The sequence below is a fragment of the Diplotaxodon limnothrissa genome, linkage group LG17, assembly GCF_057381915.1.
Source record: "Diplotaxodon limnothrissa isolate DT_005_m linkage group LG17, D_limnothrissa_male_GT1.1, whole genome shotgun sequence".
In the NCBI taxonomy this organism is placed as follows: domain Eukaryota; kingdom Metazoa; phylum Chordata; class Actinopteri; order Cichliformes; family Cichlidae; genus Diplotaxodon; species Diplotaxodon limnothrissa.
Window position 1 is genome coordinate 21,393,299 of NC_140612.1, and position 12,568 is coordinate 21,405,866.

At 41.9% G+C, this 12,568-nt stretch overlaps 1 protein-coding gene across 2 annotated transcripts; it reads right to left on the reverse strand.

Annotated features, from left to right (window-relative positions):
- Positions 1-3,301: 3,301 nt before the first annotated feature.
- proser2 (proline and serine rich 2) lies at positions 3,302-8,558 on the reverse strand. Of its 2 annotated transcripts, XM_085376666.1 has the most exons (4): positions 8,493-8,558; positions 4,915-5,185; positions 4,357-4,770; positions 3,302-4,140 (listed from the first exon to the last, which is right to left on the reverse strand). In XM_085376666.1, the coding sequence occupies exons 1-4, from the start codon at positions 8,556-8,558 to the stop codon at positions 3,302-3,304; spliced, it is 1,590 nt and encodes a 529-aa protein (XP_085232792.1). The 2 variants fall into 2 exon arrangements, with proteins under 2 accessions (XP_085232792.1, XP_085232791.1); XM_085376665.1 differs by having other exon boundaries at positions 3,302-4,770.
- Between the last annotated feature and the right edge of the window lie 4,010 nt (positions 8,559-12,568).

A 12,568-nucleotide genomic window follows, 5' to 3' on the forward strand; every position in this document is an offset into this window, starting at 1 on the left:
AAGGCAGCGAGAGTGGGTATTTCCTCTTTTCCCGCCCACGCCCTCCTCTAAACATTACATATGTGGAGCGCTGGAAACCATGGCCGGATTAACCGGTTAAAGGGCCATGGGGTAATCCACCAACCTATACCTCTGGGGGTCAGGTGAGTTGGAGTTTGGAGGCCAGGTCAACACCTTTGGTGCTTTCTTTGAGTATAATAGGAGCCCACAGCCAGCTATTCCAGGATACGCTCTGAACGGGTCACCACTCTGTAACTCTGATACGAGTCAAACACATGTGGTGACATACGGTGGTCCACATTTTTCCACTTAGCTGTCAGTGATTTGTATTTCTCAGGTTTATTTTCTTGTGTGTGTTTGCAATAAAACTAGAAAACAGATGGATCATAGAAAGCCTCATTTTGATTATCACAACTGGGATTCAGTCTGATTCTGTTTCCAGAGTGGAGATGGAAATGTGATGTTTGGAGGCAGACAGGAATCAGTATGACTATTTGGCTGACCCAGGGCCAACAGACAACCTGGTGATGGCGTTTTCCAGTGAGCAGACTGTTTTCTTTCTCACAGTTTTCACATTAAATTAAACAACTGGATCTTTAAATTTGTCAGATTTCTTCTGACCTGTGCTGCAGGCGGACAGCAAGCAGGGAGAATCAAGAGGGGAAGTATTCATCTTAAAGGCTTAGTTACTTTTTTCAGTTACACAAGTGTCCATTTTAAAAAAAAAAAAGTCTGATCATCTGTTTCTTCGGTGCTTCCAGTGGTCCGGTGTTTGCAGAGGGAACAAACACCGGTTGTTTAGGGTTGTTTTCCTATGTGACGCGGTGCCGAGGTCACATCTGGGGCGGGCATAAATGTCGCGTTTGTTAATGTTCATTCAGCTCAACCTGACTGGAGAACGTGCACAATGTGAGCACCAATGTAATAAATGTGTTAAAGTTAAATATGAACACAGTGCCCACAGAGATGGGCAAGCATGCTCATTAAGAGAAACAATGGCAATAAAGGCAGAATATCAGTCATCTTGGGCACTGCCACTGACGCTGCATATACCCCCCCCTCTCTCTCTCTCTCACACACACACACACACACACCCCTCAGGAATGAAAGCCTCTGTGTCAAAGGCTTATGTAAGAGTCTGCAGTCCAGACAGCTTCTTTAGTGTTGCTACTGTTTAAAACACAAGCAGCCCAGTGTGAAATGTGGAAAATGGGTCAGAAAGTCCTTCCACAATAAAACATGAACAGGGAGGGGCTCGAGGTGCTGCAATGCACTATAAAAAGGAGCAATCCAAAGTTTTTAGATGTAATACATCACCAGCTCTCTGATTGGCTGACCCTCACAATAGAAAGTTTTAAAACTACAGATAGGTGGGGCCTGTGTGTCTGAGATTACCATATTAGGGATATCCATCTCTGTGACGTCTTAAAGCTCCAAAACAGCAGGAAATCTACAGAAGAGAGAAAAAAAGATTCACAGTGCTACAATGGTCAGTCCAGAGCTGAACCTGATTAAATGCTGTGGTGTGACCTTCAGAGATGTGCATAAACAAATCTTGCAAACCTCAATGACCTGAAGCAATGCTATAAAGAAGAAAGGGCAAATATTCCTCCACAGCTATGTGAGAGGCTGATAAAGTCATACATACAGTCACATATTTACTTCAAGTTATTGCTGCTAAAGAAGGCTCTGAATCATGGACGCTGCACAGTCCTGCAAATTAACATCTAAGGAAAGAAAACGAGGAGTTAAGCTCATGTTAACAACTTAAAAGCTGGAAAACTGTCAAGATTTCCTGCTCTAGTAGACATGCTGTACCAATACGGCTTCCATGTTGGCTACAAGTGCAAATGAGGTACCTTTGAGTCTTCTATGGTTTCAAAGAGGCTGTGCAGCTTTGATGGGTAAAATCCTAAAAAAAAAAACTAAAAAAAAAACCTCCTCTCAGCTGAAACTACCCAGTCATTAAACAGCTGCTTCTTTTTCACATTCCCCAGTTAATCAGGACAAAACAGACAAAACATGCAGACAGATGTAAGATTGTTCAGTTTAATGGGTGCAAATATTCGAGCAGATGGACTATGTACAGTTTATAATGTGGATATTTCAACAATCAGAAAGAACACCAGGCTGTTCAGTTATAGCAGCAACTTTCACATGGCCGCTCAGCTTCCCTTTAACCACACAAGAGGCACTTTTTATCCCTAATCTGTGCAGACGTGACCACTTCACAGGAACATTTCCTCATAAAGTAGCTCCATACTGCAGGTATGCACCATTAGATACTTCAACATGACTGTAGCTGAACTACAGAGAACCGGAGTCTGTAAACATAAGTTTATAAAATATATACTTCAAAAGTTACTGTAGGTAAACTACAGAGGCCGGAGTCTTGATAAACACATACACACACACACACACACACACACACACACACGCGCACACACACGCACACAGAGTTAAATAACACATTTTCAAATGTCAGAAACAACATATCGAGGATGTATTTCTAGACTGTGTGGTTTTAGTGCTCGTGTTTTGTCCAATGCTATGTGCACACCCATCCCTAAAGAGCAGTTTTTAAAGTATTCCCTCTGTGTAGTAAAAAAGTAAAAGTCCTGCCCTCAAACCCAGACCACCAGTCTGTGGTTTGGTGTGGGAGGTTTGTTCATTGGAGTAAAAATATCCCCCTGCTCGGCTCGGCTCCTCATCTTCAAGGAAACAGCATCTTTTCTTTGTTAGTCCCATACATAAGATCCCTTTTTGCTCTTTAGTGCTGATTATATTAGAAGTTTTTTTAAAAAAAAAGAAAAAGTGCTTTTAACTGGAAAAACAAATACACACTAACATACCACTGACTAGAAAAAATGTCCAAAGTCAGTAAAGAAAACCAGTGAAAACAAGAAAAAGGCTCCCGTGTAACAGAGGTGATAAAGACTTCACAGTCTGAGAATCCAAGTTTTAAACAGAAAAAAAAATCCCAGTGAAAATCTATCCAACCTTAAATCCAAAGAGGCTTGAGAGCCTCCAGATTAAACTAATGCTTTTGGTAAAAAGGCTAAAAAAACTCTGGACATTCACAATCGGACTCGTGTCACAAACAAAGCTGAGACAGGAAGCTAAATAAATGTTTTTTTCCAAACTTTTTGGAGAGATTTAAAGCAGTTTAGCTCAGCTGCACTGTCTATCTGTAAATCTGTAAAAGTCTGTCTTTATCCACTCAATAGAGGGAGCTATAACGAAACAACCTCCACCAGCAGGTAAAAACTGAGGATAAATCCAGAAAACAAACAAGAGTTCATCAAGACTTTTTCAGCAACCCCAGTTTCCTCAGTGCCTCTCTGCGTGATTCATTCATCTCCCCTCGACCAGAAAACTGCACCGTGATGCCTTGGGGACGGAACATCGAGTTGGATCTTCGCCTGTTGTCTGCGGACAAGGACGTCGCAGGTTTCTGGGGAACAATGTGCCGAGGAGGTCTCGGGGCCGGTGTTGGGGCTGGAGGTTTGGAACCCCTTGCTGGGTTTTCTGAAGTGCGATATAAGCCGGTGACTGGGTTGAAGTTTCGGCTCCTTCCTCCGTAGCTGTTGTGCTCGGGCTGCAGCAGCTCTGATTTGTAGGGCAAGGTTTGACCCCTGTCCATGTGTGAGCTAAGGATGTCGGGAAGCTCGGTCCTGGAGCCAGATAGGGAACCGGGGGTCATGACTTTGCTCTTTCCCCCGTAGGTGTTGGGATCACTGGGGTTGGAGAGTGCAGAAGCGTGGGTTCTGGGTTCATGGCTTGTTGTTGAGGGTGCAGATTCACTCTTGGAACCAACAGAAGGGTGGACCACGATGGATTTTCCTCCGTAGCTGTTAAGTGCCAACGAGGTCACCTCAGATGGCTGCTGGGGGATGGATACTTTGTTTTCCACAGGAGGTGGATAGGAGCTGCTCTGTGCAACAGCTGGACGCGACAGGCTTGGTTGGGGGTTTCTGTCGTCATTGCTCCTAGAGGAAGATGTCCTCCGAACCTCAGGTTTCCTGTCAGCATGAATCAGGGTCTGAGGTGGGGTAGTGACATGGGCTTTGGGCGATTTGGGCCCAGTCTCAGTTGTTGTTGGATGATGAGCCTCCAGTGGTGTGGGACTGCTGCCTGCACTTGTAAGAGGAACCAGCGGGGTAATGTTAGGGGTGATTTGGACTGGCATACCCCCAGACATAGCTCGATTTCTGGTTAGGCCTAGCTTAGACAGGGCCTCCATTCTAGATTTGTCTGGTGTGGGGTCACTGAAGGAAATGCTGCGAGTAGGAACATTTCGAGGCTTCTTCCCTACAATGTGTAGAGAATCGTCCTGCAGCAGAGGTTGATTCATACCTAGGTTTGCCAGCATATGCGCCTGTTTCTCCTGGATGCTCACATTAGGTGGTGGCTGGTTTTGACGGTCCTTGCTGCCAACGATCATGTTGATGTTGTCAGGGTAGTGGGTAGGCTTGGCAGATGTAGGAGGACCCTGCTTCACTGGATGATCTGTGCTTGGCTTTTCATCCACGCTGAGGTGGTGGAGTGAAGGAAGGAAGTTAGCTGTTCCTCCGGACTGGTTCTCAGCTATCTTCTTGGCAATCAGCACGGGGGTGGGGACACTGCCTGCCGGGTGGTAGGGTGTGTTCGTCTGCCCGGACATGCCACTCGGGAGGGGAGGGTTGTACTCTGAAGGCAAGCTGTCCATCGGATTGTGCCTTGGCTTTGTCTCAAAGTGGCTTTCAGGGGGTGGCACCATATTCTGAAAGCCTGGTAGAAACAAATTGAAGAAGTTTCAGTCACTGTGATTTAGTAGTTTAGAGATGTAATTTAATAATCTGCTTCATCTACATAAACAATTTTAAATATTGTAACTGACTACCCCGAACACAAACGCCAACTGCTGTACGCTACCTCGATGGTTGGGACTGAAGATCGGCTCTTTAGAGTGCACCGAATCTGCTTCCTTGTGGACCAAGTCAATAATATCGTGATCTTTGGGGTTGGTATCGTAGGGGTTGGCGCTCATAGCCACAGGTCTAGTGACCTCTTGAGTGGCGTTTTCAAAGGGCCTTGCTCGCACAAGCCTCCAGTCGTCCTCCTCTAAACTTGCCTCCAGCGAATCAATGGTTTTCTCAAAGAACTGGATGCAGTCCTGCTCCTCTTGACTCAGGTCTTGATCATCCTGTGAAGAGATATAAAACATTTCTGCTATGTCTTCTTTGTTCCTTAACATTTTTGCCTCAAAGGTTAAAGAGTCAGGTTACTGTGAATCACTGTAGCACACACAGAGAGAGGTTTCTCCACTATTTATAAAGGGAGGGGAAGATTTGAAGGTTGCCACTTAAGAGGGAGGCACTCTGGGTTTCTGATTTAAACACTTTACACACCATTTTTCTTGTTCTTGTTTGTTTTAGTGTGCAAAAATATTTGTGTACTTCCTGTATGTGAAAGTACATACAAAGTATGAAAAAAAGATTTTGACATTTTGAAACATTTTTAAATAGAACAAGCGAGTATTTGCTGAATCATCCTTTTTTATTCTTCATGATTCAGTGATAAATGTTATTGGTTCACCGTCACCTGACCTGTGCTTCTGTAAAAATGTATCTGCACCTCATGTGCTTGCAAGCGACTACACATAGATAAATGCAGGTAATGGTGTTGGCCACGTGCATGAGCTACGCCGTAGCCTTTACATAGATTCACTGCAGATCTATTTATGAAGTGTTACTCTAATAATGACGATAATTTACTAACTGGATTTCAGGATTTATTTAATATTACCTCAAACTAGTGACTGAGCTAGTAAAGCTATCAGGATATCATTTTACTGAGGTCAAAGGGCAAGAGAGCTGAGAGTCATTTTCCCACTCGCCCCCTGCTGACCAATGAAAAGAACACATTGGCTGATTTTTTTTTCAGCAGTCATCTTGGCTTCATGGCAGAAATTGAGGAGGCGGGATTGCCAGACACCACCTGTCATTTTGTTAGTGCACTGTCTCCAAACCAAACATTACAGGTCTCACTACCATGTGTTAAACCTTCCTGTTCACTCTCGCTAATAATTCTGTCACACTTGTCTTCACCAATCCACTCGGCCTGCACTCTCTTCTTCACCTCTCCTGTGCACTGTCCGTTGCTGCGGATGATTGACTCTCGGGTATTTAAATTTATCCACCTTGTTCTTTCTGCCTGCCGCTCATGCACACACACACATATTCAGTATTGCTTTTATTCCTCTTCTCTGCAGAAAATACCTCCACTTTGTTTAGTTTGGCACTAGCACAGCAGCTCTTTTTCCATTTACGGTAAGTTCAAATCTAGGCATGTGTTCAGTTTTGAAGATATCAAAGTTGAATGTTTCTCTAAATATACAATTTTTTTTTTTAAAAGGGCCTTAAAGCTGAGTTCTTTCCTGCAGCCAGCAGGCTGACTTTCATATGTGCTCTGCTCTAGTTTCCAAGAATCAGAAGAGTCAGAAAGGTGGATTATCCAAATATGCTCCCAGGTGTGCAACAATGGCAAAAAGGCTTGACTTGAGGGTTTCGCAGAATTTCTCAAACCTGCCTGTGACCTCACAGTCACTACATCTGCCCATTTTCCTGTTTATGACTGAAACATACTGAAAAAAGACTGATTATTGTTCTTAATGCAAAACAAGACAAAAAGGCCTGCTGTGGTGCTGCTTATGTCTCCTCATCACTGAGCTCCACATATATGGGTGCGAACGTTCCAGGTATGACTCTCACACAGTAGGCATGTGTAGAGGGAACACAGACTTGTTTGTTCTTCCAGACTTCTTTTCCCACCCTGTTTCTGGCTCAGCTGGCCCTCCCTCTCTCTCCTGCTGGACGGCTCCCTCACCTCTTCCTCTTCACCTCCACATACTCAGAACCACCACAGCAGGGTATCCAGTGACAGCACTCAGTGGCAGTGGCCGCTGATTTTGCTGAGGTCTTTCTGTGGTCCTGATAGGATCGAGGCCACCTATTTAAACCAAACCACATGGCTTTAGGGGATCCCCTGACACAATGTGTAATGGACTTAAAAAATAAATAAGAAAAAAAGCCTTGTTATGTGAACAAAGTGGTTCGTTATCATTTTAAATTACAGCTGGCAACTCTATGAAAGAGTCTAAACTCTATTTTCTTTCAAAGCTCTTCAATAAAACTGATTTTTGCACGTGTCACCCGTGACTTTCGCTGGTTCAAATGTTCAGTGTTTCTACAAACTTGACTTCGCAAAGAAAACTCAAACACAAAAAAATCTGAATTGAGACATCTTAATTACTGAACTGGGATTCATGACCCAGGACTTACACGTGAGTACCACTGCTCTGAAAAGTGGACAGCAGGACTTTTACACCTTATTTGTTCTCTGTGAAGGTAATGACCTTCAGGTTGCAGTTGAAATGAAAAGTGCTACGACCAGATTACCGAGACACCTGCAGCAACACCCTCGTGAAACTAATAAGAGACAAATATGCAGATCTGCTGGTTTCAGCTGCCATGAAAGTCGTCCATTGTAGCGAAGCAGCTCAGGACCTAAAAAACTGCAGCTTAACCGGTTCGGCTGTGTCATGTGCTGATAATGAATCTCATCCCTGAGGCATGTGAAGGGATTAAGTTGTTAGGCAGGTGTAGCTTCCTAGCTTCTGAAATGACTGGCTGCGTTGTGTAAACATGACGTCGAGGCCTTATCCAGCGTGAAAATGCAGCTTGAACAATTGGGTGTTCACCTGATACGCAGACTCTGTTTGCTGTGGTTAATAGGACAAAAAGAACAGGACTGCTCTTTTCTCTGCCATGATGTGACCCGCTATTGACCACACAGGGGAATACTCGTGCAGGAGCCAATTAGCAGCTTTTTCTAAAGGCTGGTGGTCTTTTATAGTTGAAAAATAGCTCCAAAATGACTGTTTTACCAACAGGAAGACTGATATTGCTGATTCCCTAAGAGAACGTTAGACATCTACATCTGTCCCTGTGCAGAGATAACAGCCAAGATCAGAGTGACCTCCAGTTTTATTTCAATTCAACTTGGCTGCAAAGCCATGCTCCTTTTGTTCCTCTGTTAGTTGTTCAGGGGCAAAATACAAAAAAAAAAAAAAAAACCCAGACAGTAAGACCTCTTCTGGTTGAGCAGGTTACCCTTATGCTGAAGGCTGACACAGGGGACTATTGCCCCATGGACACAACTGAACTACTCAATGGACCGATTCTTCTTTAAGATAGAAAAACTGTTGTTTCATGTCACCAGGTTTTGACAGATTAAAAACTCTAATGGGACTTTCCCCCCTTCCCTGACTTCTCTTGTGGTAACAAAGTTATTACAATTGCTTTAATTAAAAAACCAAAAAAAACCCCCCAAATCTGTTTAGTTTTAGCCTGTTTCCTGTGTCGGTTTGCTCATAAGAATGTGTGCTAAATTACAGAGAAGCAACAAAAAACTCAGCTGTGAGTAAACCAGAGTGGTTTTTGAGTACTCACGCCTGGTCTGGAGCTCCCATTGACCTTGTAGTAGAGGTGAGATTTTTCCTGCAGACGGAAGTCCATGTCTGGTTCTGCTCTGTAGAATCATCTAATCTGCATCTGAACGAGAGTCTGCAGACACAGAGGAGAGCATGTCAGCTCAGGCTTTAGACTTCACTGAAGGCTCAGTGTCAAGCTGTTTTTTTTGCTCCTGGCTCCATGTGATATCAGGAGTATGAGCTGCAGCCAATCAGAATGAAGTTGGCTTAAAGGGGAGGAGCTAAAACAGCTGCTCTAGAATGAAAGAGTATTGATAGTGCAGTTGGCTTGACATAGATACATATCAAGGGTTGTGCTTTTTTTTGGGTGGGTGGGGGTGGGGGGGTAAATGTTTGGATTTTTTGTGAAATATTGGACATGTTTACATATTTTGGCCTCAAACCAAGAAGGGAGGTTTTAAAATTACTCGCAACTTCTTAGGTGCTACTGCTGCTGTATAATCAATAAAAATATCCTTCAGCCACCTGGTTTTGTTATTACATGCAAGATTTCTACATCAAGTTTGTAGCAGATTTACATTTGGCCCAATAAAGAAGCAATAAAATGTAAGATTTAAAGACTGCGAGACAAAACTATATTAAGATGAATAAAGTATGCTTGCATTTGTAAATTTATTTGTAAAGCCCTCAGTTTACAGGTTACAGATTTTTTAAATAGTTGGCAGCAGTTGCAGAAAGCAGCAGTTTTCTTGTTGTAAGGTCATAAAGAGCTGGATTAATCTTCAACGGCATTAAAAACCTGTCGGATAAATGTAGTGTTTCCCTCAGGAACGTAACGGAGCACAAGGGTAAATTTAGTCCACAGCACCTGATGGACCAGTTAACCGAGAGCAGGAAGCTGCAGAACAGGATCGCAGAGCCGAAACCAACGAGCTTCTCGGCCGACACATTCCTGCTTGATGCCGCGCTCATGACAAGAACAAAGAGAAATGCTGCTTGATGAGTTTGAAAAGACAGAAATGAGGAAGTGGCCGGAGGGCCAAGAAAAATCTAAGTATAGATGAGGCGGTCACAGTGAATGAATCTGGGTCTGAAACCAGCCCGGGTTCACATGGGTCCTCAGTCACAGCTCAGCAGGGCATTAGGTTTAGTACAAGCACAACACTTTGTTACCTGTCACACAGCTAAACCGGATCTGCAGGTGTGGAGATCAATTATGAACCAATTTATCTCCAAGTTGTGTAAAGAAAACCCCCAAATCAACATAACTCAGATTGAAAGTGTTCAATCGTGAGGCACAGGCTCATTCTGAATATCATTGTTGGGTTAACTGCCAAAAACCTTAGATAAAAAATTAAAAACACTGCAATGGTACTTCTGTTTAAGTCTTGACTACTTGAACCCAGACTGTTCTCTTTCCACCACTGTTAAGCTATTATTGTTATTTTATAAAGACTTCTACTTTCTTCTTCTTTTTTTTTGATTAGATAAAATATGTATCCTTCTAATCTAGAATAATTTCATGGTCACAGTTAGGGAGCAGCTGGGTTGCTCTGGCTCAGGACTTGTAGGTGTTAAATGGTGAGTCAATGATGAAACACAGAGGAGTGTTACTGCACAGTTATGAATGAAACCAAGCCCAGGCAGTTACGCGCACTCATTCCTCTGTTATCAATATTAATATTTCTCCTGAGTCCATTATTTTTAAGCATCTTTAGATTTTCTTTGGTTTATTTACATTTCTCCATGATTATTGATAAATTGATGTAAACGACTATTTTTTAATGTTTTTTTACACTGACATGCTGTAAATGATCTTTACTTTCAACATTTGAAATACAGCACATTTTTAATTACTCGTGAACTTAACTTTTCCTTTAAAGGATAACGAATAATACATACTTTTATGCACACATCCCTGCTCATGGAAATGATTATTAACAGTGAATCCTTTCAGTTTTCACGAGATCGTCACAAACTGATAAAACAGGCTTTACATGTGTCTCTCATTCTTATAGGAAGTCTGTCCATATATTCTGAAGTGTCTTCAGTGTATTGCATTTTAACCTTAAACATCTATCAGACAATCACTAAAAAATAAATTTGCCTTAGAAAACGTTCTTTTCCATTTTACACCTGGACAAAAAACAAAACAACCCCCCCCCCCAAAAAAAAAAAAAAAACTAAATGCGGTGAAATGCAGGAAAGTGAAACTTACCCATAAAATCCTCGCACTAATCATTCTGAAGTTCAAACAGGAAACTGGACAGATGACTTTCCTCCTTCACAGAGAAGGCAGCAACATCAGCCTCTAATCTGGCTGGAAACGATAGTCCGAGCTCCGTGTGCGTAATGACACCATTCGGCTCGTTACGCATTACTTAAAAACACGGGGGAAACTCCACCCCCAGAAGGGTGTGTGTGTGGTTTATTCAGGTGTGTGACACAGTGGAAATATATTACACACACACACATACACACCTCAGAGTATCATAGGGATGGGTTCAGAAGCAGTAGGACATGTGAGCTTTGTTTCGTTTCGTTTAGTTTTGACATGTAACTGAACGCATCACATTCCTGTTATTCTTTTGGGACAATAGAAGAACAATAGAAACAGTTTACATCAAATATAGATCAGCCAGCTCCCTGAATCTGCATCTTTATATATCTATATCATATCTCCACATTACACAGTTACAGAGTGACATATTAACTGACTCCTCCGGAGAATGTGTCGCCGTTTTACACTAAAGAATCCAAATTGTGTGTAAAATACTTAAATTTAGCTCCACAGTCATAAAACGTAATATGACGTCACCGACGGGACTCGCTGTGCTGCTCACTGAGTAACTGTAACTTGCAGATTACTCAGGTTTTGAGTACCCTGATTCCCCCCCCCCAAACTTTATATAGACTGGCTGACAACAACACAAAAAGGAGCACTAAGAAAATAAACGGAAAAAAAAAAAAACTCAAACACAAAATGCCAGAGCTTTAAAATCGTTCTAACACACTCAATTATACAAGTATAATGTTTAAAAAGGTGATCGAGGCTTTTTAATTCTTATTGTCCATTATTGAGTAAATATTTTGCATTATATACAAAAGTAAACGGAGAACTTGAATTTATGAACCACTGTTTCCTATCGGTTCCACAAAAAGAACAATTTAAATTGATATCACCTTCAAGTCTCTGATGGTAGTGGTTAGTTGGATAGAACCTATGAAGCATTTTAAAAGAAACGTCCTTTATTGGTCATAAAGAGTTTTTGTGGTAAAAGCCAGACTTTGTGCCACCAGTTATTTTCCACAAAGCTGGACCAGTATGTTTGAGAAGAGGGCGAACATGTGCAGTCTCGAGGAAACAGGATCTAATAGAGGACAGCTCCAGAGACCCGAGGAAGCATTCTTCGCGTCTCCGTGTGCTGGAAGTGCGCACCCACAACAAAACATAGCGTGTCTTTAAACTTGGAAAAATGGGACTTGTTTGCCCCCTGGTGGCTTTTAATTCTTCTTCACTGTTTATCACTGTTCACATGTTCACTTCACTGTTTATCTTCATCCTCACACACAGCCTCTCAGACTGGAATGAATTGAACATTTAAAGATTAAAACCACTGGAGACCTTAATCTCAAGGAATATACCACCTATTTGTTCATTTTACAAATTTAATCTCATACTCAGGGACCTTCAGGAAATGCTATCCCCATTCCCAGCTACAAATTATTATTATTATTATTAGTAGTAGTAGTAGTAGTAGTAGTAGTAGTGGTAGTACGTTCAATTTTGTTTATTACAACTTAAACTTAATAAACTTGGATTTTTGTCTCTGAATATTATCTCGCTCCTACTACATTTTTAAATTAATTAAAAAAATAATTACTGCGTGTGTTTATTTTATTTGATTATTCATTTTATGTTTTCACAACTTTAACATCGTAAATTGAACAACAATTTAACTATCGTAAAGCATTATTCCCCTCACTGAGCTATATTTTTATTTTATGATACATTTCATATATTGTGCCTTTAGTTGCATAAATCTGAATTTTTATTATCTCAGAATATTATTTCTCTGTCCAAGCACAATATTT